Source organism: Nerophis lumbriciformis, linkage group LG30, assembly GCF_033978685.3.
Source record: "Nerophis lumbriciformis linkage group LG30, RoL_Nlum_v2.1, whole genome shotgun sequence".
NCBI lineage: Eukaryota > Metazoa > Chordata > Actinopteri > Syngnathiformes > Syngnathidae > Nerophis > Nerophis lumbriciformis.
In genome coordinates this window covers 9,495,874-9,522,399 of record NC_084577.2, presented here as the reverse complement: position 1 = coordinate 9,522,399, position 26,526 = coordinate 9,495,874, and the positions used below count along the sequence as shown (strand labels likewise).

The 26,526-nt window shown below is 42.1% G+C and overlaps 1 protein-coding gene and 1 long non-coding RNA gene across 4 annotated transcripts in view; one reads left to right on the top strand and one right to left on the bottom strand.

Annotated features, from left to right (window-relative positions):
- nf1a (neurofibromin 1a) overlaps window positions 1–26,526 on the top strand; it is a 210,755-nt gene that overhangs the window by 113,799 nt on the left and 70,430 nt on the right. For all 3 annotated transcript variants that reach the window (XM_061925507.1, XM_061925508.1, XM_061925506.1), the window contains 5 exons: window positions 10,820–11,252; window positions 11,339–11,679; window positions 13,542–13,744; window positions 15,828–16,021; window positions 16,134–16,274. In XM_061925507.1, coding sequence (XP_061781491.1) covers window positions 10,820–11,252; window positions 11,339–11,679; window positions 13,542–13,744; window positions 15,828–16,021; window positions 16,134–16,274 — 1,312 coding nt within the window. The remainder of the gene's footprint in view (window positions 1–10,819; window positions 11,253–11,338; window positions 11,680–13,541; window positions 13,745–15,827; window positions 16,022–16,133; window positions 16,275–26,526) is intronic.
- LOC140676714 (uncharacterized) lies at window positions 736–26,526 on the bottom strand. Its single transcript, XR_012048612.1, has 3 exons — window positions 26,424–26,526; window positions 1,756–1,861; window positions 736–1,632 (listed from the first exon to the last, which is right to left on the bottom strand). It is a non-coding gene; the product is annotated as an uncharacterized lncRNA (long non-coding RNA).

Genomic DNA, 26,526 nt, shown 5'->3' with positions numbered 1-26,526 from the left:
AGCATGTAATAAGCTAATATTACATATTAATTTCACATTTGAAGTTGAATTGCTGACATAAATTGACTTTTTCTATAAAAAAAAATGTTTGTTCTACCTGTATAATATAATATATTGTGAGAAATGGGTGTGAGGAAAACATGCAACTTTTCTTTACCTACCGAAAATTAAAAGCATCTACTTTGGCAAATGGGTACAAGCCCTTGACCACAAACATAGTCACTGCTCAGTGACATTCGTCGAGCGCCAGATGAGAACCGGAGCGAGTACTGGCCTCCTTGGAGCCCGTCAGATTCCAAGGAATTGATACACTTGGAAATGGTTCTGAAGAAGAACCGGTTTTTGATTCTTATCTCTCTAATCATGTAATTTGCAATAAAGAAAAAACACAGTTGTAGCCTAACTCAGTGACTTAACTCCCCGATTGATTTTTGTTTGGTTATAGAAACACGTCCTATTATTAAAAAAAACAAGATTTTTTGACATTGCTCATGTTTTACTTGCTAAAACATCACTATTTTTAAAGCTTTATCTTGTTGGTGCCCTCACTGCTCTCAAATAAGTTGGAGTTGGTGTGTGTGGGACTGCTGAACAAATTACCGGTACACTTTAGAAGTAACGTGTGACCATACACGGTGGACGATGCAGATTGTAGCTTGCATCGTCCATCTATACAAACACACAATACATACGTCAGTCCAAGAAGAAAAGAATATACAGGCCCAGTCCAGTCAGTATCCACTTTAATTTGATGTTACTGGATGCCTTTATTGGTTTTATACATTGGTAACTCACAGTAGCACTATTGCCTAAAATCACTATATTAGATTGTTATAAAGACCGCCAGCCCAATCCGCTGGTCCACCAAAAAATTGTGGAAACTTGAGCAGGTTTGTTGGCCCAAAAAGTTGGGGGCCACTGGTTAAGGCACCTTTTTCTTTTATCTCCAGGAAAACTAAACACTGTTAAATTAATGCTGAACTGAATCATTGCTGTCATCTTCAGTGTTTTTGCTGAAGTTTACCAAACTATCATGACCGTCACACAACAAGAGGCTTGTCCTCAAGATCCTTTGGATTTTCTAAACAATAGTTTTTTGAATTTGAGCTCAGCATCTGACTTTTCCTATCTTCAGGATCAAAAGCCATAGCAAAAGCCTCATGATCAATTTCTGCCCGAGCCCCTTCACATTGCTTGAGTTTTTTTAGCCCGATTCTCTTCCTCTGCTCTCACCTCGTCCATCATTAAACTGGTTTCGCAAGGCCCGACCAGTCCTCCAATATCAGGTGGATTAGTGTCCCAGTAGTCCGTACCACTCACCAAGTACATGTTGGAGTTGGAGGTTCTTGGAGCATAAACCTGGCGCCTAATGTGGTACACTTGGCATGCCAATACCACAGTGGCTACCAATAGGCACACAATCAGAACACCTGCAGTTCCTACAGCAATCAGACCTATCTTCACATCAACAAAGCAGTCTGCTCGCGTGCCGTTGATGACCATATCAAAATAGTTTTTTGGACCATTGGTAGTTTGGTTTGACTCAAAGACAGGAAGTGAAAGGTTTGCTGTGGTGTCACAGAGTAACGGCATAAGAAACAGGCAAAAAATTTTTGTTCCTTCCATTCTTTTCTGTAATTACACAAAAGGTCACAGAAAGAAAGATATGAGGTCTTCAAGTTATCATGTCTATTTTACATTTCAGGATATTGCCTAAACTGTTTAATGTTGCAAAAGATTGTGTAAAATACTTACTTCCTTTGACAGTTCTTGGTGGAGTTGCACAATTGCTGATTGTGTTCTCTTGAAATGGTATGAACAGCCTTTAAATTGTTTAAATTGGATGCTTTGTAACACAAATCTGCCAACATAAACAGAGACAGTTGTGTTAATTACACAGTTGATCTTTTATCCCCCCCCCCCCCATAGTCCATCAAGGATTTTTTGTTGAATATCCATCCAGTGTTTCTCCTACCATTGATTATATTAGAGGCATGGCACCCCAAGAATTCTATTTAATTGTATTTTGTTTTTAGTGCCAGGTAGGGATGTCTATAATTGGGATTGTATCGATTCCAATACCAATATTCTTTAACGATTCCATTATATGTCGATACTCTTTTTCGGCACACTATGTAATTTGATGTAAACAAAATGTTTTAAGATTCTTATTTTGTTACTACAAAGAGGGGGTACTACTAGCAACATCATGTAGCATCTTACAGCAGTCAAGTGTTTTCTCAACACTTGCCTGTTAAGCCTAAAGCAAATCAACTAGTTTGATTTCTTAAATAATTTGGTGTATGTGAAGTATGTTCTCTCTAATACGACATTTGGCCATACGCTGTGTGCCTCACATGCGCTAAAGGGTGATAGTAGTCATTTCACCTTGTTCATTTTTACACTTATTGAACAGGTAGTTTTTATTTCATCTAATACTTTAAAAATGTAAACTTATTTTAGCTTCTGTATTTTAATTTGTATGATTGCCTGTCTGAGAGCTGTCATGTTGACTAAAGGCAAGAAAGCATTACATCAACACCTGGTGGTGTCTTAAATACGCGATGGTTAGCTGCATAGAAATTACCTACCGCTAGGGCTGGGCGATATATCGATATACTCGATATATCGCGGGTTTGTCTCTGTGCGATATAGAAAATGACTATATCGTGATATTCGAGTATACATCCTCACGCAGTTGATTTTAGCTGCGGGCATTACAATACAGGCGTTTCTCACTCTTTCTTGTCTTTGCTTCTCACAGAGACTTAAAACAAGCGCACCTTCTTACGTACGTCACATACTGACGCGCGCGCAACGTCATAAGCCCTCGCCGAGTAGAGAGGTAGCGACATGGGTAACGTTAGCAGTGGTGCTAACAAAGCGGTGCGAGTAGTAATACGAGAGAAAGAAGGTGCAAATCTGGTAACAAATGAAGGAAGAATTAATTCCCAAGAAAAACAGCACGGGGTCCATCGTCTGGCGGTGGTTTGGCTTCAAGTGGGAAGATGTTTTACAAGTATACGGCAAAAGCGTTGCTACAAAAAGTAGCAGCACTGCTAATTTGTAGCACCATTTGAAAAGTCACCCACTAGAGAATGAAGAGTGCTTGAAACTCCGCATGTCAACATTTCGGCCGGTGTCACACCAACAAAATGCCCAAGCAATAGGGCTGGGCGATATGGCCTTTTATTAATATCTCGATATTTTTAGGCCATGTCACGATACACGATATATATTTCGATATTTTGCCTTAGCCTTGAATTAACACTTGATGCATATAATCACACCAGTATGATGATTCTATGTGTCTACATTAAAAACATTCTTGTTCATACTGCATTAATATATGCTCATTTTAAACTTTCATGCAGAGAGGGAAATCACAACTAAGTCAATTGACCAAAACTGTATTTATTAAACAGTTATTAAGCAGTGGCACAGACATTCATGTCATTTCCAAACAGAAAGTGCAAGATTGTCAGAGACATTTTAAAACAAATAAAGTGCACTTTTGTGCATGATGTCACACAAGATATTTTAATAACTGTCAAATAAAAATGAGCTGCATAATAGGAAATCAAATAGTATATGTCCTTCGCTATGTGGTAGGTTCCTGCGGACGTTATCTCCTTCTGTTGTTGACTATTATTTTTTTTCATACGGTGTTTATCTGGAAATAGTTGGTTCGGCATTTTGTTGGTGCGGCACCGAACGGCGATGTTGACATGCGGAGTTTCAAGCACTCCTCATTCTCGAGCGGGTGACTTTTCAAATGATGCTACATTAGCAGTGCTGCTACTTTTTGTAGCAACCCTTTTGCCGCATAAATGTTGAACATATTCCCGCTTGAAGCCAAACCACCGCCGGATGATGGATCCCGTGCTGTTTTGCTTGGGAATTTATTATTCCTCCATTTGTTACCAGATTCGCACCGTCTCTCTCTCGTATTACCACCCGCACCTCACTGTTAGCATCACAGCTAACGTTACCATGTCGCTACCTCTCTGCTCCGCGGGAGCGTGTGACATTGCACACGTGACGTATGTAAGAAGGTGCGCTTGGTTTACGTCTGTGAGAAGGAGAGACAAGAAAGAGTGGGAAACGCATGCAGTGTAATGCCCGCAGCTAAAAGCAACTCCGCGGGAATGTATACTCGAATATCACTATGTCATTTTCTATATCGCACAGAGACAAACCCACGATATATCGAGTATATCGATATATCGCCCAGCCCTACCAAGCAACCATTTCTACATCAACACCATATAAAAAAAAAAAGTCTAAAATAGAAGGAGATAACGTCTGCAGTAACTTACCACATAGAGAAGGACATACACTATTTGATTTCCTATTATGCAGCTCATTTTTATTTGACAGTTATTGAAATAGGCTCCAGCACACCCGCGACCCCAAAAGGGACAAACGGCGTGTGACATCATGCACAAAAGTGCACTTTATTTGTTTTAAACTATTGTAGTGGCGTTCTGTACAAAAAGTGCACTTTAATTTAGTGTTGTTTTGATATGTCATCTTAGTGACATCATGCACAAAAGTGCACTAATAGCTTGTTTTAAAATGTCTCTGACAATCTTGCACTTTCTGTTTTGGAATTTACATGAATGTTTGTGCCACTGCTTAACAACTGTTTAACCCTTGTGTGGTGTTCGGGTCTTTGGGACCTGTTTTCGATTTTTATTAAAAGAAAAATGATACAATTAATTAATTTTTCAAACTGAGACTCACTGGCTTTGGCTCATTTTCTGTGAAGAACATATATCAGAATACATATTTAATGAACACACACCATACACCCCCCCTACGCATTTCTATTACATATAAGGTGTCCGGGTCCACTGGACCCGGGTATAATAGAAGTGTGGAAATTGATGTTCTGTGTACCACCACACACACACACACACACACACACACACACACACACACACACACACACACACACACACACACACACACACACACAGCAGGCTTAGACAGGGGGAGGACAGAGTGTAGGTACACAGAACATCAGAGGGTCAAATGTGCGAGAAAATGAGAGCAGACAGTGTTGACAAATATGATTACAAAGCCAAATGTCCTGTTAAAGTAATACTTCAGCTTCAAATCATATGGGCGATCGAGCGAGAATGCCGTGATTGCATAACGTCAACAAACAAAAAGACAATGTTTGACCTTGTTTTTCCAACTGGAAAGAAAAATGCACTTTAAGATGTTCAATATTTATTTAAGTTAAATTTTGCTTGCGAGTCCTTACTTCTTTTTTTTTGTATATTTATTTAGGATAACTGTTTACCTTTTAATTATAGTCCAATGATAACCAATTCTGCAGTAATGAGAAATATAAGTGTATAACATTTTAAATGGTTACTTGCTTTATTGTTAAATATTATGATAACATTAATTTATAAACACTGTTTAGTTTTTTCAGTTATTTCTTCAGTTTACGAGAAAGCATGTAGTCCGTCTGCATAAAAACAAATCTTTTTAAAGTAAATTATTGCCTAGTGTTCTAATGTGTGGCACCTTGAGACAAGAATATGTTGACTGACAGCTAAATGTAACATATGTCTTCCTTCACTCTGTATTTTCGCAGTTTAATGCATGACGATGAATAAAAATAAAAATTGCAAATGAAATCGTAATCACACTTCTGGAAAAAAAAAATGCAATTAGGTTTTTTCTCAAAATTGTGCCCTAATTTTAGTCAGCTATGCAGCAAGGGTGGTGGTCTTTGTGTCAATGTTTGTCAGCATAACCCAATTGTAAACCCAGACTAAGGAAACACTGCCATACTATGTCAGACTGTTTTTTATATTTGCTAGCAACTTCACACCAAAATAAGTGCAACAAAAGTTTAGATTTGATTGAAATAGCAACAAAACTACAAATATTTCCTTTGAGTAACTTCCATGACAGTTTGACCATAAATACCTACTCAATTGCTTCATCAGACTGCGTCCAAGAAAATAGTATGTAAAATATGCAACTAGGCCTGCGCGGATAGCAAGTTTTCTCGGACAATGCGTAAATTGTCCTACAAATTGTTGCTGATAAACGATTTTATTATCAGCATTATTTGGAGGCTAACTTAAGCACTCATTTATTCATAATACATAATGAATAATAGTAATAACAATGCAAATATGCAATCAACGCAATCAACTTCTTTTTAATATCTTTTATCATTTTAATTGGTAATTTGATCATCCTAAATAAGTACAAATACTGTACAAATAAAATTGACTCTCAATCTCTGTCAGCAAAAATTGCACTTCAATAAATATTCAATATTTTGAAGTGAATTTTTTTCCCACTTGGATAAACTGGGTCGGGTGTTTTTTTTTTTCCCTTTCAACAAATTTGGCATATTGGCTCGTTGATGCTAATCTTGCTCATGCGGTCCCGCCTCCACTCACAGAGACAAAGATTGTGGAAGAAAGCGTGCAGGTGCTGAGAGAGAAGCACAAAGGGAAACCTCTTGCATCCTGTTTGAAAGCGAGAAACAAACAAAACAAACACACACTACGAACATAACAACTTATCCATGCCGGCAAACTTATCAAAGTCGTTTTCATTTATCGTTTCGATTAATTGACTTGTTTATTATCAGCCCATGCCTACCTGCAATTCCATCCATCCATCCATTTTCTACCGCTTGTCCCTTTTGGGGTTGCGAGGGGTTGCTGGAGCCTATCTCAGCTGCATTCGGGCGGAAGGCGGGGTACACCCTGGACAAGTCGCCACCTCATCGCAGGGCCAACACACATTGACAAACAACATTCACACTGACATTCACACACTAGGGCCAATTTAGTGTTGCCAATCAACCTATCCCCAGGTGCAAGTTTTTGGCAGTGGGAGGAAGCCGGAGTACCCGGAGGGAAACCACGCAGTCACGGGGAGAACATGCAAACTCCACACAGAAAGATCCCGAGCCCGGGATTGAACTCAGGACTACTCAGGACCTTCGTATTGTGAGGCACATGCACTAACCCCTGTTCCACCGTGCTGCCCTACCTGCAATTACAACAACAATAATACATTTAAAAATGTACATAGACTGAACAACATCTGTCCTGAAATACTGAACATGTGCAATGCGCAGGTTCCTCCAAACAATATATTACTTGTGTAGGAAGTTGTGCAGTACATACTGTATAAGGTGTGTTGTATGAGAGTTAGCATTATAGTAGCAATGACTCTATTTGACATTTCATATCCGTCCAATAACCACCATTATCATGATTGGCATTATTTATGGCATTGGGGAGTGTAAGCTTCCTATATAAGTACATACTATTGTGTGTGGCTTCTTGCATTTTGCAATCCATTGTTATCTTGTCTCAGACCTTGGCGTTGCAATGCCCAAGTTTGCAGTATTTATCCAATTTTCTGTTAAAGAAATTGGGTGGATTGTGGTGTAGACCACATTTACTGCAAATCCAAGAGAAAGGTACAGTGTAACCTCGATTTACGAACTTAGTTGGTTTAGGAACATGGTTTCCCAGCAAATGGTATAGTGAAACAGATTTCCCCATAGAAAAGAATGTAAACAATAATCATTGGTTCTACCCAACATAAATCCCTATTTTATATTTAAAAAATACACACTTTGAAGACACTATAATGTGTGTATATACTGTGTATGTATCAAACCAACATAACAAGCAGGTAATGGCTCAACAATCTTTGTTCATCCCATGACGAAGTTGGGATGAGTGGCCGTGCCAGCAATCTGAGGGTTACTGGTTCAATCCCCACTTTCTACCATCCTAGTCACGTCCGTTGTGTCCTTGAGCAAGACACTTCACCCTTGCTCCTGATGGGTCCTGGTTAGCGCCTTGCATGGCAGCTCCTGCCACCAGTGTGTGAATGTGTGTGTGAATGGGTGAATGTGGAATTAGTGTCAAAGCGCTTTGAGTTCCTTAAAAAAGGTAGAAAAGCGCTATACAAGTACAACCCATTTACCATTTACCATTTAAAGGCCTACTGAAATGTGATTTTCTTATTTAAACGGGGATAGCAAGTCCATTCTATGTGTCATACTTGATCATTTCGCGATATTGCCATATTTTTGCTGAAAGGAATTAGTAGAGAACATCGACGATAAAGTTCGCAACTTTTGGTCGCTGATAAAAAAGCCTTACCTGTACCGGAAGTAGTAGACGAGTAGCGTGACGTCACAGGTTGTGGAGCTCCTCACATCTGCACATTGTTTACAATCATGGCCACCAGCAGAGAGAGCGATTCGGACCGAGAAAGCGACAATTTCCCCATTAATTTGAGCGAGGATGAAAGATTTGTGGATGAGGAAAGTGAGAGTGAAGGACTAGAGGGCAGTGGGAGCGATTCAGATAGGGAAGATGCTGTGAGAGGCGGGTGGGACCTGATATTCAGGTGAATGACTAAAACAGTAAATAAACACAAGACATATACATACTCTATTGGCCACAACACAACCAGGCTTATATTTAATATGCCACAAATTAATCCTGCATAACAAACACCTCCCTCCTCCCGTCCATATAACCCGCCAATACAACTCAAACACCTGCACAACACACTCAATCCCACAGCCCAAAGTACCGTTCACCTCCCCAAAGTTCATACAGCACATATATTTCCCCAAAGTCCCCAAAGTTACGTACGTGACATGCACATAGCGGCACGCACGTACGGGCAAGCGATCAAATGTTTGGAAGCCACAGCTGCATGCATACTCACGGCACCGTGTCTGCGTATCCAACTCAAAGTCCTCCTGGTAAGAGTCTTTGTTGTCCCAGTTCTCCACAGGCCAATGGTAAAGCTTGACTGTCATCTTCCGGGAATGTAAACAATGAAACACCGGCTATGTTATCCGGCAAAACAGTCAGGGGGTGCATTCTACGGCGGGGGTGCGTTATCCAGCACAACACCTGCCGCAATACACCGCTTCCCACCTACAGCTTTCTTCTTTGCTGTCTCCATTGTTCATTGAACAAATTGCAATAGATTCACCAACACAGATGTCCAGAATACTGTGGAATTTTGCAACGAAAACAGACGACTTAAGAGCTGGCCACCATGCTGTCCCAAAATGTCCGCTACAATCCGTGACGTCACGCGCTGACGTCATCATACCGAGACATTTTCGGCAGGATTTTTCGCGCGAAATTTAAAATTGCACTTTAGTAAGCTAACCCGGCCGTATTGGCATGTGTTGCAATGTTAAGATTTCATCATTGATATATAAACTATCAGACTGCGTGGCCGGTAGTAGTGGGTTTCAGTAGGCCTTTAACTGTCAATGCGTCCTCACACACACAAAAGTCCCTTTGGTGCACTCCAAAATGTTACAAAGCATGTTGCTACAATAAAAAACAAAAAAGGAAAATCATTTTACCATGTGTCCTTGAATATTTGTGGCATTTGTTGAACAGTCTGGGAGTAGTAAAGAAGCATAGAGTCAACTTCCAGCCACCGCCAGCGTTAGCACAAACTAGCATGTGAGTCAGTCCTCCATCGGCTTGTGTCCTGGTACTGCATTCTCCTTTGCTGTAATAAAGGTTCCCTCTGACATTTTTCACCCCAAAAAATCCAGTCTTATCACAGTTAAAAACGTGCTAAAGTAGAAATCCCCTTCACTGATAAAATCCTTGAAGCAGCAGTTTTGTCTGAGCAGTCTCGCCATGCTGCACCGACTCTGTGAAGGACAACTCCTTTATTTATTTTTTTTAATTTTTTTTTAACTTTTACGAACACCCATAGCTCGCCTTAAATTTTTGCAATTTTTTTTTATTTGGACATCAAGTTGCCATAAATGGTAGCCTCGAAATGCTATCGCCAGCTAGCTGCTTCTCATTTATCTACACTAGCAACAGCTTTTCCATCTTGTCTTGCACTTTCTCTTTGTCCTTGCGAAGAGATTTAACCTCTTCGGCAAAGTCAGCAACCATATAAACGTCCTTTTTTGATAATGGTTGAAGTTGTGGTCATGTTTCTTCCATATTCGTGAGGCAATCCGTATGCCATTGTCGCCACCACTGCTGTCCTTTTTCAAATATGTAAATATGATGTGACTTAAAATGGTGATGTCATCAAAATGGCAGCCCCCAAAGAGCTTACAGCGGCACACAAAATTAATAAATAATAGAATAATAAATGAAGCGATCGTACACAGAGACATGGGTCGCACACCGAGGCAAATTTGGCTCGATCTAAACATTCATAGACCGAATAGAACGCAAATAGAGGTGTTCTTTAATCAAGGTTCCATTGTACTGTCCTTCTGTTGACTTGGACAGTTGGTCATTATTATTGTAGTTGTAAGTTCTGATTTACACTTAAACTTGATTTACAGCGCTGTTATAGGAACGAAACTCAAAACGTTCTTATTAAAAGTAGCGATTGTCATGGTGGTTATGGTTTGGATTTATTTCAAAACATGCATACAGTTACGATATGGTACATCACATATTTAAAAATTCGTGGCTATAACCGGCAAGGAGCAATTGCATTACAAACACTCTGTGACTTGGTTACAGTTGGGCATGTACACGCGCATGACCAATTGTACCAGGCCAGGGCCCACCACTCCCAAGTGTGCCAGAGCCGAGGAACAGTTTCAAACTTTACGGATAAAAGGACTCGCACTAGCCAAACATGCTGGATTTTAGATGATAAGTGGGCCTAAACGCGGTACAAAAGGCCTAGTGTAAGTGCTCCTTTATATGTTCAAAACCCAAACATAGAATTATTTAGGCAGCACAAAACTTTCTGTCGGTATTTTTCATTGAATAATTGTTTTTTTGTTTTTGTTTAGATTCAAAACTGGCCAGATAAACGGAGACCTGCTAATCTACCATGTACTCCTTACCCTGAAACCCTACTATGCCAAGCCCTATGAGATTGTGGTGGACTTGACTCATGTGGGCCCCAGTAACCGCTTCAAGACTGACTTTTTGTCCAAGTGGTTTGTGGTCTTTCCGGGTTTTGCCTATGAGAATGTGGCAGCTGTCTATGTGTACAATTGCAATACTTGGGTAAGAGAGTACACTAAATACCATGAGCGTCTACTGACCGGCTTGAAGGGAAGCAAGCGGCTCCAGTTCATCGATTCTCCAGCTAAGCTTGCTGAACACATAGAACCTGACCAACAGAAGCTCCCTGCTGCCACACTCACTCTGGAAGAAGATCTCAAAGTGTTCCATAATGCTCTGAAACTGGCTCACAAAGACACCAAGGTCTCAATAAAGGTGAGGTTTTTAATCAATGAAGGTGCTTTATTTTGTAACATTACTCATCTAAGCAGACTATATTTTGTTTACCAATATAATTTCAGGTCGGCTCAACAGCAGTGCAGGTGACCTCAGCTGAACGGACGCGTGTTCTGGGGCAGCCTGTCTTCCTTAATGATGTCTACTATGCCTCAGAGATTGAAGAGATTTGTCTGGTCGATGAGAGCCAGTTTACCCTTACCATGGCCAACCAGGGCACACCACTTACTTTCATGCATCAAGAATGTGACGCAATCGTTCAGTCTATCATCCATATTCGAACACGATGGGAGCTATCTCAGCCGGATTCAATTCCCCAGCACACTAAGATCCGGCCTAAAGATGTTCCCGGCACGCTGCTTAATATCGCTCTGCTCAACCTGGGCAGTTCTGACCCCAGTCTCAGGTCAGTTCTTCAAATCTGTTACAATTCTTTGCGACAGTACTTTTTAAAGAACATTACATTGTGTATATACCACTTGTTGCAGTGGTATAGACATCTTAAGGTTCTACTTAGTATGTGACAGACTGTTTGCAAAAGGCTTGTATTTTAGCAGTGAAAAAGGCAGTTACAGTTCTGGCCAACATTTATAAACTTTAAATGTCCAAAATGAATTAAATCAAAATGTGCCCAATTTAATTAAACTTTTAAACCTAAAATAGGATGCATTAAAGGTGCCAAATCCAGTTTGTTACAGGGTCTTTTAAAATTATATTGGATCCCAGTGGCGGAGCTTCAGTAAGTTTCTTTTATTGAAATACTCTATAAACCTCAAAATTATATACAGAACAAATCTCCATTCTTATCCTAATTCTCCCACCAAGCCTACTCTGCTGTAATTTGTCAGTGGTCTACGGTGACGTGCTTAAATTTCATGATGGCCACAACTCTTTTGCATGGTGCAGGTTAGATATGTATCTACATATAAATTTAATGTGCATATGTTCTCACAGTACTACTTATATTCATAATACTAGTAATACTTTTTTGGGGGCTGAAAAGTTTGAAATGGCCTTGAGCAGGAATGGGAATTGTTAAGATTTTTGCTGTTCCTATTCCACTTTCGATTCTGCTTAACGATTCGGTTCCTAAACGGTTCTATTATTGATTCTTATTTGGGGGGGGAGAGAAAAAAAAGGGATTACCATCAATTTTGTTTAGTTTAGAGGTAACATGACCTTACAAACCCTACAGTGAGGTCTTAAGAGGCACATATGTAGCATAGAAGGAAAAATAAAAATGTTGTACATCTAAGAAATGTATATTCTTCTTTAGAATTTAACAATTTAATCAACGTTGAATTGAAATTATCAGAAAATGTAAGGTTTCAAAAACTGTAAGCCATGATGATCATAATTATAAACCATAATGGCTTGACGTGTCTCACTTTGTATGTTATAAGTTAATATCACAGATTAGTTAATTAGTTAATTGCTGACATGAAGGGACTTTTACACCATACTCTATATTTTGATATTTAATGAGTTTCGCCTCTAATATAATGACTGAAAAAAAATCTGGTTGCATTAAAATATGCAACTTTTCTCTGACGACAATTGAACATTTACCTACTGAAAATGCAAGCTTTTGACCACAAACTTAGTCTCTGCTCGGTGACATTCGTCTAGCAGCAGACATGAACTGCCCAGTCAGTCAAATTCTGTCTCTTGTAATACTCATTTAAATGAGAAGGCATTCATTTAAACAAAAAATAGGGCTAACATGATAGGCTGTGTTAGTTAGTACCTATTGTATTTAGATGACGTGCAAGCGTTACTGCTGATGGGATTAGATTGGAGCGCTTAAAACATGACTTTCATTTATAATTATTGCATGCTTTGTGGTAAAACGTTTCAGCATATTGCTCGTATGTCCTCCTTGATGAAGTAGCAGCCTTATAATTATTTCAAGTAGCGCTGTTGCAGTCTTTTCTTGTAAAATGTAGTCAACTTTAGAGCGTTTGCTGCGCTCGGGCACCGCCATTTTTCAATCTGACATCCCTACGCAATTTGAGTAATGACATCATTCCCACCCAGAAGAATCGATAAGGTAACTGTTTGTAAAAATGGCAAGCGATTCCAAGGAATCGATACACTGGGAACTGGTTCTGAAAAAGAACAAGTTTTCGATTCCCATCTCTAGCCTTAAGTGATGGAAGTTTCCACAGATAAAAGTTCTCGTTAATAACCTTCAATTTGTCATCCTAAAATTATTTTTTTCTACAGCATAATCATTTTAACACTTCTCTCTTTTCCATTCTTGCTTAGGTCTGCAGCTTATAATCTATTGTGTGCTTTGACTTGCACGTTCAACCTAAAGATAGAAGGCCAGTTGTTGGAGACATCAGGCCTCTGCATTCCAGCCAACAACACTCTTTTCATAGTGTCCATCAGTAAGACACTAGCTGCCAATGAACCCCATCTGACGCTAGAGTTTCTGGAGGAGTGCATCTCTGGATTCAGCAAATCCAGTAAGTACCTCTAACACCATGAGCTGCACTAACTTAACAACGCTGTATTGATGCAGTCTAATTAAAGATCATATTTAATACTGCACAGGGAACTCATTTACATCTGGTAAGAAACCAACCGTAATTATTTCTGAGTGTTTACGTGCTTCAAAGCTGCCGATTACGGAAGAAAATGGACCTAGCAGTTAACTCCCTGTCTGTGTAAGAACAATATAAAGCTGTTGACCTCAGGATGTCGTTGCGGTTTGTGGAGCCCTTTGAGGCATTTGTGATCAAGGGCTATATAAATTACTTTTGATTGATTGATTGATTGATTGATTGAGGTAAGTACAGTATCTACTAGTGCTGTCAAAAGATTATTTAATCAATCAATTTGATCTCGCTTGAATTGTGCTTACACAATAAATTACCGTTAATTGTTTACACAATTTAAATGTAAAAAGACCCCAACATTTTGCTGAAAATGCAATTTTATTATCAGAATGTTAGACACAAACATTTAAAAAATGTTTACTTTTTTTGCATGTCATTTATTTGCTCAAAAACTTGGTAAAAGTATTTTCTAGAGTCCAGTCGGAGTGTATTTTGAAACAAAATATGCCACCAAGCACACCAGTGAGTCGCCTCACTCATCCCAACACTTAGCATTGACCTGATCACTGACTGTATAGCAACCTGCGCCGCCTTTCAGGTAATCATCCGCAGTTAAGGTAAAGGAGCATAAGTCCTCAAAATAAATTGCGTGATTAATTGAACCTATAACCCTCAAGTTGCTGGCGATTGGAGTGCAGATCAGCCTTTGGCTAGCGGGAGTCATGGCTGGTGATAATGTCAAGAAAAACCTTGTCTCGCTATTGTTCAATAGGGATGGGGAGAGATGAATAAATGAATTAGTTAGGATCGCTATAATTAGATTTGGCGCTAAATTATGTTTAATGCGAAACTCTTATTTTGAAAACTATTACATTAAAACATCTACTTCTGTTTCTTTCATATGTCACAATCAGTAGCTTTCTATTGGTGCAGATGTCATTGGTGTTTCCGAACGCTTTATGAGATGTATTGTGAATGGTTTCTTCAAGTGTGTGTAGTTTTTTTATTGATGTTTGTCTATCATCATATGACAGCTGTGTTTATTTAGTGAATAGCATCTGACTACTAAACAAATAAGCTTTTATGGCTAATTTGCATATGCTAATTAAGAACTACACTTTAATTTACACTTATTTTATGCAAGTATATTAAATGTATATGCATACACAATGCATTTCATATTCATGACAGAATATTGTGTACTAATGTAACCTGAGATGCAAGACAATGCAATTAAAGTTGACTACAGTATCTGATGACTTTATATTCTCTGACCGGAAGGAACCCCAGAGAGGTCAATATTCCACACCCGTTGCAGAGTTTAATACTCAACACTACCTGTTCAACCTTGCTCATAAACACATAAATATAGCACCATAGGGTGAATTTCCCTTATTTTGTGCCCGATATTGTGCGTCCCATGGCCAAATATGCAATCTAGGCAATGACATCTGCCCTAAAGTACCACAATGGGACTGCCGTTCTCTTGGAAATATTGAAATGAATTTAAATTAAATGAATTATATTTATATAGCGCTTTTCTCTAGTGACTCAAAGAGCTTTACATTGTGAAACCCAATATCTAAGTTACATTTTTAAACCAGTGTGGGTGGCACTGGGAGCAGGTGGGTAAAGTGTCTTGCCCAAGGACACAACGGCAGTGACTAGGATGGCGGAAGCGGGGATCGAACCTGGAACCCTCAAGTTGCTGACACGGCCACTCTACCAACCGAGCTATACCACCCAAAATATTATCTTTGTTTTTTGACAATATGGGACTTTTTATATCCTAAATCGCGGCAAATAATATGCTAACAGTTTGCAGTTGTTTTATGTTTCATTTCCTTCCTGTATCCAAAAATAATCTTAACCCTGACCTGTAAAACCAGGTACATACCGAACCGTGATTGCGGCGCACTGTTACATGACTAGTGGCCACTAGTTGAGAAAATGTAATATGCAACTTACATAATTACTTGTTGTTCTGCAGGTATTGAGCTGAAGCATCTTTGTTTGGAGTACATGACACCCTGGCTGCTAAACCTTGTTCGCTTTTGTAAGCACAATGATGATGCCAAGCGCCAGCGTGTCACTGCCATTTTGGACAAGCTCATCACCATGACCATCAACGAAAAGCAGATGTATCCCTCTATCCAAGCGAAGATCTGGGGCAGCTTGGGCCAGGTGAGTCCACCACACCAATCACTTATGAAACCTTTTAAACTGAATGTTCATATGGCTCCACCTGTGTGAATATGCTCTTTTTTAGTTATATTTGAAAATGCTCTCTCCTTAGATAACAGATCTGTTGGATGTGGTGTTAGACAGCTTCATCAAGACCAGTGCCACTGGAGGCCTTGGCTCTATCAAGGCTGAGGTGATGGCTGATACTGCAGTTGCTTTGGCGTCAGGAAATGTCAAACTGGTCTCCAGTAAGGTGAGGTTAGACTGGTCTGTCGTGAAATATATATACAAAGTCTTTTAACAGGCATGTGAATTTTCCGTTTGTAGTGGGAAAGCCATCTTTTTTTATCTCTGTAAAAATATAAAAAGTTATTTTCTGTTTTTCCGACGTACATTGTGTTTTAAAATCTTGATCCGTCTCTTTGCCATACCTGCCAACAACTACGTTTTTCCCGTAATGGGTACGGTTTTTGATGATCCAGTGGTAAAAACTAGTTATTATAAGTTTTATGTCGTCCACAGCTCCTTTACCACATGGGGTCCCCCAGGGCTCAATCCTTGCCCCAATTTTATTTGCGCTTTACCTTCTCCCCCTTGGTTCTATTTTTAGGAAGTACAGTATTGCATTTCATTTTTATGCCGATGATTGCCAGATTTATTTTCCCATGGCACAAAATAACACGGTTCAACGTCTTATTGACTGCCTGCACGACATCAAAGTCTGGCTTTCAGCTAACTTCCTGAGCCTAAATGAAGATAAAACAGAAGTTATGTTGTTCGGTCCAAGTCGCTCTCCCTCCCCCAACGTTGACCTCGGCACTCTGACCCCGTATCTCAGCGACTCTGTCACAAACCTGGGGGTAAAGTTTGACTCAGATTTTAAATTCGAAAAACAAATCAGCAGCGTCGTTCAAAAAAGCTTTTATCAATTACGCCAAATAGTGAAAGTGAAACCGCTTCTATCAAGACATGATCTTGAGAAATTAATCCACGCTTTTATCTCGACTCGTCTTGATTATTGTAATGCCCTGTATGTTGGCATTAGCCAGGCCTCCCTCGCCCGCCTGCAGCTCGTGCAGAACTCTGCTGCTCGTCTGCTAACACAGACCCGCAGACGTGAGCACATCACCCCTATTTTAGCGTCCCTTCACTGGCTCTCTGTGCGTTACCGAATACATTTTAAACTCCTTTTATTTGTTTTTAAATGTCTAAACAACCTCGCGCCAACCTATCTCTCCGACCTCCTTCAGCCTTACTGCCCCACCCGATCCTTAAGATCAGCCGATCAGCTGCTGTTGACGGTCCCTGACACAAGGCTGAAGCTTAGAGGTGACAGAGCTTTCGCCGTTGCTGCTCCCAAGCTCTGGAACGACCTACCCCTGAGTGTTAGACAAGCCTCCTCTCTTCCTGTTTTTAAATCTCTCTTAAAAACATACTTTTATTCCATGGCTTTTAACACTGAGTGATATCCATCCTGCAATGGCGCCCCATAATACACCTGCTGTGATCCTGTTTTTATGTTTTTATGTTTTTATTAATTCTATTTTAATTATTTATTTTTTATCGTGTTCTGTTTGTGTTGTGTTGTGTTTGCTCGGTACTCGTTTTATCTTTTAACCTGCTCATTGTACAGCACTTTGGCTACCCCTGTGGTAAATTTTAAATGTGCTCTATAAATAAAGTTGATTTGATTTGATTTGATTTGATTTGAAACTACGGGTTTCCATTAAAAATTATTAACTTAAAAAGTGAAGCTACGTAGCGAAGCAACTCCACGGGCAGAGGACAAACTACACGGGAAACATGATTGATGATTGGTTAGTTTACATATAAGAACATAGGTAAACATTTAAATAATAAGCATTCAGATCTGCACAAGGAGTTATAAAAAGTGACAGGTAATAATGTAGTTGTTACAACTGTAGTTGTTACAGACTGTAGTCGAGAAGCACAGGGAAGACGTTCCCTTCAGGGTCGATGCCATTTCAATGCCTTTTAATTTATATTTTAACCTTGTAAAATTGTTCTTTGACTGTGAGTGTTTAGTGTAAGATGTTATGTTAAAATAAAGCCAATATTGACATTTTTCGTAGTTCTCTTTATTTGGAAAGTATTGAAAAGTATTTATACAATTTGGTACTGTTATCGGTACTAAATTATTGGTATTGGGCCAACCCTAGTATCTATTAGTATTTATTAGTGAGAAGGTACATTTTTGACTTGACGGATTGTAAACAAAGGTCACAACATCGGAAGTATGTTGCCCGAAGGGGCGTGGTTACAGGATAGAGTTGTCAAATGGGAAACGTTTTCTGAGTTTTTTGCGTGCATGTTATAGAATTTTACATTACATTTGCAATGAAAATAATGTTTGTAAATTATGTACTAAAAAAGTTTTAATTCTGTGGTACCGGTACATTACATGTAACTGTCAAAAAGACAGCCTAAAGAAGTTTGTAGATAATAATGATGTAAAAGTAAAATATGATGTGGAAATGTACCCAATTGCAGGAAATGTAGTCTTGATTTTCAAAATGTTCTTTGGGGTTTGCGTGGCAGCACTTTGTGCTGGTATAATTTTTTCTCTTTTTTTATCATGTGTATGTATATGTATATGTTTGTGTGTGTGTATTTATATATATATATTAGGGCTGTCAAACTATTAATATATTTAATCGCAATAATCGCATTGTTCATAGTTAACTTAAAATTAATCGCGATTAATTACAGATAGGTATCATTTTTCATCATTGATTGATTGATTGAGAAGTTTATTGGAATCTTAAAGAATTGAAAACATGTAATGCTTTAAAAAAGCAAATGGATGGCACAAAAAGCCAAAAGTTTTGTTTCCATTAATAAGTGTACCCTTGACAGATCATTTTCAGGGGGGGTAGCTTCGTATTGCTGCATGACAATGTTTTAACCTTCTATTAATTGATAAAATGTACTATTGAGCCTGCTAATCATTCTGTAATTGAGGACTTGACCAGAACATGTTATAAAAGAATTTACACAATATTTCAGCCAGCCAGAAAAATCCCCCTCCAACCCCACCTGACCCCATATTCCTCAACTGATGTACTAGCATTTATTTAGAGGCAAGTATCACAGAATAACATTACAAAACATCTCTGACAAAGCGTGATTGTAATGTAAGACATTTTTATTTTGTTAATGTCAGGGTTTCCCCTAAATTGCCAAAATACCTGTGGTTGTAGGGGCGTGGTTAGGAGCGTGGTCGATATAGCATGATTTGTTATGATGCATATATTCTTTAAAAAGGGATGTGATTATACATTTAAAACAAATATGTTTTTAAGTAAGCTATTAACATTCTTTTTTTCTTGCATTATATCGTTTTGTTCTACTTTTAAATTGTTGCTGTACTTTGAGAATTAAAAAAAAATAAAACAAATTTAAAGAGATTTCTGCAATCCTTTTAGTCACTTTTTCTGTAATAAAAAATAATTGGCAACAAATCTAGCATCTATTTCTGGGGTTTTTGGCAACTGTACTCGTGTTTAGAGACTTTGTTTAGATTCTGTCGCGCCATGTTCGTAATGAAAAGCGAGCCGCAGAGAGCCTGATGTCGCACTTGCTTCACGTTGCTAGGAGCCTTTCTCTCATTAAAAGCCGCCAGTGTCATCTTAAATTGTGAAGGTCGCTGTACGCGGGTATATCTTGAATATATTAAAATACAACCACGCGGACACGCTGCCTTCGCTCCGGACAACCCGTATGGCTGGTGTTATGTATGTTAGTGTGTTATGGTGGTCATTTCACATTGTCTTTGAACACACCGTGTCAGCGGAGAATGAACAAATTGTTTGTCTGAAGTGAAGCACAGAGGCAGATGTTTGTCCATCCATCCATCCATCTTCTTCCGCTTATCCGAGGTCGGGTCGCGGGGGCAGCAGCCTAAGCAGGGAAGCCCAGACTTCCCTCTCCCCAGCCACTTCGTCCAGCTCTTCCTGTGGGACCCCGAGGCGTTCCCAGGCCAGCCGGGAGACATAGTCTTCCCAACGTGTCCTGGGTCTTCCCCGCGGCCTCCTACCGGTCGGACGTGCCCTAAACACCTCCCTAGGGAGGCGTTCGGGTGGCATCCTGACCAGATGCCCGAACCACCTCATCTGGCTCCTCTCGATGTGGAGGAGCAGCGGCTTTACTTTGAGCTCCCCCCGGATAGCAGAGCTTCTCCACGCCACCCGGCGGAGGAAACTCATTTCAGCCGCTTGTACCCGTGATCTTGTCCTTTCGGTCATAACCCAAAGCTCATGACCATAGGTGAGGATGGGAACGTAGATCGACCGGTAAATTGAGAGCTTTGCCTTCCGGCTCAGCTCCTTCTTCACCACAACGGATCGATACAGCGTCCGCATTACTGAAGACGCCGCACCGATCCGCCTGTCGATCTCACGATCCACTCTTCCCTCACTCGTGAACAAGACTCCGAGGTACTTGAACTCCTCCACGTGGGGCAAGATCTCCTCCCCAACCCGGAGATGGCACTCCACCCTTTTCCGGGCGAGAACCATGGACTCGGACTTGGAGGTGCTGATTCTCATCCCAGTCGCTTCACACTCGGCTGCGAACCAATCCAGCGAGAGCTGAAGATCCTGGCCAGATGAAGCCATCAGGACCACACCATCTGCAAAAAGCAGAGACCTAATCCTGCAGCCACCAAACCAGATCCCCTCAACGCCTTGACTGCGCCTAGGAATTCTGTCCATAAAAGTTATGAACAGAATCGGTGACAAAGGGCAGCCTTGGCGGAGTCCAACCCTCACTGGAAACGTGTCCGACTTACTACCGGCAATGCGGACCAAGCTCTGGCACTGAGCATACAGGGAGCGGACTGCCACAATCAGACAGTCCGATACCCCATACTCCCTGAGCACTCCCCACAGGACTTCCCGAGGGACACGGTCGAATGCCTTCTCCAAGTCCACAAAACACATGTAGACTGGTTGGGCAAACTCCCATGCAACCTCAAGGACCCTGCCGAGAGTATAGAGCTGGTCCACAGTTCCACGACCAGGACGAAAACCACACTGTTCCTCCTGAATCCGAGGTTCGACTATCCGGCGTAGCCTCCTCTCCAGTACACCTGAATAGACCTTACCGGGAAGGCTGAGGAGTGTGATCCCACGATAGTTAGAACACACCCTCCGGTTCCCCTTCTTAAAGAGAGAAACCACCACCCCGGTCTGCCAATCCAGTGGTACCGCCCCCGATGTCCACGCGATGCTGCAGAGTCTTGTCAACCAAGACAGCCCCACAGCATCCAGAGCCTTAAGGAACTCCAGGCGGATCTCATCTACCCCGGGGCCTTGCCACCGAGGAGCTTTTTAACTACCTCAGCAACCTCAGCCCCAGAAATAGGAGAGCCCACCACAGACTCCCCAGGCACTGCTTCCTCATAGGAAGACGTGTTGGTGGGATTGAGGAGGTCTTCGAAGTATTCCCTCCACCGATCCACAACATCCGCAGTCGAGGTCAGCAGAACACCATCCTCGCCATACACGGTGTTGATAGTGCACTGCTTCCCCTTCCTGAGGCGGCGGATGGTGTTTCAGAATTGCTTCGAAGCCGTCCGGAAGTCGTTTTCCATGGCCTCACCGAACTCCTCCCACGTCCGAGTTTTTGCCTCTGCGACCGCTGAAGCCGCACACCGCTTGGCCTGTCGGTACTTGTCCACTGCCTCAGGAGTCCTATGAGCCAAAAGAACACGATAGGACTCCTTCTTCAGCTTGACGGCATCCCTCACCGTCGGTGTCCACCAACGGGTTCTAGGATTACCGCCACGACAAGCACCAACTACTTTGCGGCCACAGCTCCAATCAGCCGCCTCGACAATAGAGGCGCGGAACATGGTCCATTCGGACTCAATGTCCAGCACCTCCCTCGTGACATGTTCAAAGTTCTTCCGGAGGTGGGAATTGAAACTCTTTCTGACAGGAGACTCTGCTAGACGTTCCCAGCAAACCCTCACAATGCGTTTGGGCCTGCCAGGTCTGTCCGGCATCCTCCCCCACCATCGCAGCCAACTCACCACCAGGTGGTGATCGGTAGAAAGCTCCGCCCCTCTCTTCACCCGAGTGTCCAAAACATGAGGCCGCAAATCCGATGACACAACTACAAAGTCGATCATGGAACTGCGGCCTAGGGTGTCCTGGTGCCAAGTGCACATATGGACACCCTTATGTTTGAACATGGTGTTCGTTATGGACAATCTGTGACGGGCACAAAAGTCCAATAACAAAACACCGCTCGGGTTCAGATCCGGGCAGCCATTCTTCCCAATCACGCCTCTCCAGGTTTCACTGTCGCTGCCAACATGAGCATTGAAGTCCCCCAGTAGAACGAGGGAATCACCCGGGGGAGCACTCTCAAGTACTCCCTCAAGTGAATCCAAAAAGGGTGGGTACTCTGAGCTGCGGTTTGGCGCGTAAGCGCAAACCACAGTCAGGACCCGTTCCCCCACCCGAAGGCGGAGGGAAGCTACCCTCTCGTCCACCGGGTTGAACTCCAACGTACAGGCTCTGAGCCGGGGGGAAACAAGAATTGCCACCCCAGCCCGTCGCCTCTCACTGCCGGCAACGCCAGAGTGGAAGAGAGTCCAGCCCCTCTCGAGAGAACTGGTTCCAGAGCCCTTGCTGTGCGTCGAAGTGAGTCCGACTATATCTAGCCGGAACTTCTCCACCTCGCGCACTAGCTCAGGCTCCTTCCCCCCCAGCGAGGTGACGTTCCACGTCCCAAGAGCTAGCTTCTGTAGCCGAGGATCGGACCGCCAAGTGCCCTGCCTTCGGTTTCCGCCCAGCTCACATCGCACCCGACCTCTATGACCCCTGCTATGGGTGGTGAGCCCATTGGAGGGGGGACCCACGTTGCCTCTTCGGGCTGTGCCCGGCCGGGCCCCATGGGGACAGGCCCGGCCACCAGGCGCTCGCCATCGTGCCCCACCTCCGGGCCTGGCTCCACAGGGGGGCCCCGGTGACCCGCGTCCAGGCGAGGGAAATCTGGGTTCCTTGTCAGTGTTATTCATAGAGATCTTCGAGCTGCTCTTTGTCAGATGTTTGTGCACGGAGAAAATACTTGCTGGAATTGGGCTCGATGTTAGCATAAAATTGGCCATAAAAGCTAAAAAGAGCGTCAGACTGTTTTCTTCTGAACGCTACAATACATTTATCACTTTATTTTGTTAGGTGTGGCGGCTAATATTAAGCATGTACATTAAGGAGAAACCCTAGACATATTTAAACCGGATGCATAGCGTAGCACTTTAATTTTGAAGCCGGAAAAGTGTGTGATTGGTTTAAGAAAGTGTCTTGACATGTTTTGATGTCGGATCGACTTTTAGCAATAGAAAAAGTCTCATTTCGACATCCTGCCTGCCATCTTTCATTTCTGTTGAGCTTTTATGTCATGTTACTTACTAAATCAGTCACAGTAACAATGTAAATGTTATGTTGTCACTGGGCCTTAACCGTAATTTGAACTCCAAAGTGAAGCACCACCCACCGAACGATGCGCGCAGCAGGTGTTTGCTGCAGGGATGTCTCCTCTTCTAATGGCGAAAGATAGTCCTTTCTTGTCGGGAGAACAACTTGCCATGGCTTTGAACCTGATATTTCCATAAGGTAGATTTTCCTTTGGCCACTTCTGCTCGCTTGTGGCTCATCAGTAACAAGTAAACTGCAGCCAAGTTCACCCCGCTACGGCACGGCAGGAGGGTCAAAAAGGAAGTGTTTGCGTTAATCGCCCGTAAAAAAAAAAATTGTGCCGTTATTGAAATGTATAGTTAACGCGTTATCACGTTAACTTTGACAGCTTTAATATATACAATATATATACATATATAAAATGTACATAGTATATATTATGATACTGTACTGTCCTGTGTTAGGATTTTCCGCAGTGTTGTTCTCATGTTGATATTTTCATACATAATTCTTATGACAAAGTTATTATACAGTGTTATCCTCATGTTGACATTATCATATGGCATTATTACCATGTTTATATAAGGCAGTGGTTCTCAACCTTTTTTCATTGATGTACCCCTTGTGAATTTTTTTTTAATTCAAGTACCCCCTAATCAGAGCAAAGCATTTTTGGTTGAAAAAAATAGATAAAGAAGTAAAATACAGCACTATGTCATCAGTTTCTGATTTATTAAATTGTATAACAGTGCAAAATATTGCTCATTTGTAGTGGTCTTTCTTGAACTATTTGGAAAAAAAGATAGGTTTTTATTTATATTTATAAAGGATTTTTGAATTGTTGCTATTTTTAGAATATTAAAAAAAAAATCCCACGTACCCCTTGGCATACCTTCAAGTACCCCCAGGGGTACGCGTACCCCCATTTTAGAACCACTGATATAAGGTAACAGGAGTTAAATGTCCTTACTGTCGTTGTTTTTTACTGTAAATTATCTTCTGAGTTGCAGCGTTTAACCTGTCTAACACAGCATTTAACTACTAATACTTTAGAGACAAAAATCCCAATAAAACATTGCATTGATTTATCTCAGGGCATTCAATCGATCGCAACTGGATTGCTTGGTTTGTCTTGGAAGATGTTTCGCCGCTCATCCGAGTAGGCTTCATCAGTTCGTGCTCATAGACTTAGATTGGTCAGATCTAGTCCAGCGGTTGGTGCTAGAGATGCGCGGTTTGCGGGCACAACCGCGGAGTCCGCGGATTATCCGCGGATCGGGCGGATGAAATTAAAAAAAATTAGATTTTATCCGCGGGTCGGGTCGGGTGGTTGAAATAAAAAAAAAATTAGATTTTAAATAGATTCAGGCGGGTGGAAGTTAAACCAATTCGGAAATATATATACATAGTTAAATGTTGTTACCCACATACGAAAAAAGAGCAGGCACCTGCTGCATATGCCACAACAGAAGAAAAAAAAAAGAAAAGAGATGGACACTTTTACGGAGCGGAGAAGGGACGCCTCGCCGGGGTCCGGGACCGAGGCCCCTCCCCCGAGAGGGCCCCACCGGGAGCCGTAGCTGAGGCGATCCGCGAGAAGGGCCCGACGCACGTCCAGGGTCACCACCGCGCCCACCGCACCGACACCCCGCCTCGTCCGCCTTCGCCACGGCCGGCGTCACGCGCAGCAGGTAAGCAGCTTACCTGCCCGCCACCCCCGTGGCCGGGGGCTCGTAACAGGGGTCACTCCGCCCGCGCAGCTTACCTGCCCGCCACCCCCATTGCCGGGGGCGCGTAACAGGGGTCACTCCGCGCGCAGTGCGCTCACGAAAGGGGTGGGGCTCACCCTGGTTGATGTAGACAGCAGCTAGACGGTGGCCATGGAAGTCGGAACCCGCTAAGGAGTGTGTAACAACCCACCTGCCGAATCAACTAGCCCTGAAAATGGATGGCGCTGGAGCGTCGGGCTCATACGCGGCCGTCGCCGGCAGCGAGACGCGCTTGGAGGTGCGCTCAGCGCGGCTCCCATATGATTGCGCACTGGTGTGCGTCTGGGTCGTGACAGCGTGGCACGCGAATGTCTGCACTGCATTGGATCAGTCTCCTTTCTTTAACAGGCAAAAGCTTTATAACCTCACTAATGCCTTGCATCGTCTATATTAGATATATAACAACGGGCGGGTGCGGGCGGATGCGGTTCTGATCAAATGTTACATCGGGTGGATGGCGGATGGTTGACGACTTTCTGATGCAGTTGCGGATGAAATAATTGCCTATCCGCGCATCTCTAGTTGGTGCCAAAACCCCAAATGCTTACACTCCAATAAACAGCTTTGACAGTTAAGATTGCTCGTTTGCATTAAAACAGTTGTTTCTCTCACTACGATAGGGCGAAACCATTCTTGCCCAGGCACACCCTCCTGTTTTTTAGAGTATAAATATTTGGGGTTTTGGCACTAGCCGCTGGACTAGATAAGTTAAAGTTAAAGTACCAATGATTGTCACACACACACTAGGTGTGGCGAGATTATTCTCTGCATTTGACCCATCACCCTTGATCACCCCCTGGGAGGTGAGGGGAGCAGTGGGCAGCAGCGGTGGCCGCGCCCGGGAATCATTTTGGTGATTTAACCCCCAATTCCAACCCTTGATGCTGAGTGCCAAGCAGGGAGGTAATGGGTCCCATTTTTTTATAGTCTTTGGTATGACTCGGCCGGGGTTTGAACTCACAACCTACCGATCTCAGGGCGGACACTCTAACCACTAGGCCACTGAGGGGCCAATCTAAGTCTATGAGCCCGAACTGATGAAGCCTACTCGGATGAGCGACGAAACGTCTTCCAAAATAAACCAAGCAGTCCAGATGTGATCGATTGAATGCCCTGAGATGACAATGACCTGAATGAATGAGAACCTTCATAGACATGCATTGATTTAGTTGGTAAATAAATACTTACTTGATTAAATGAGTCCGAATTAAAACTGTAATATCTTTGACGAAAAACTCCACTTGCTCTTCATCTGAGTATCACTTAGTCTTCCTTCTCAGACAAAAACAAC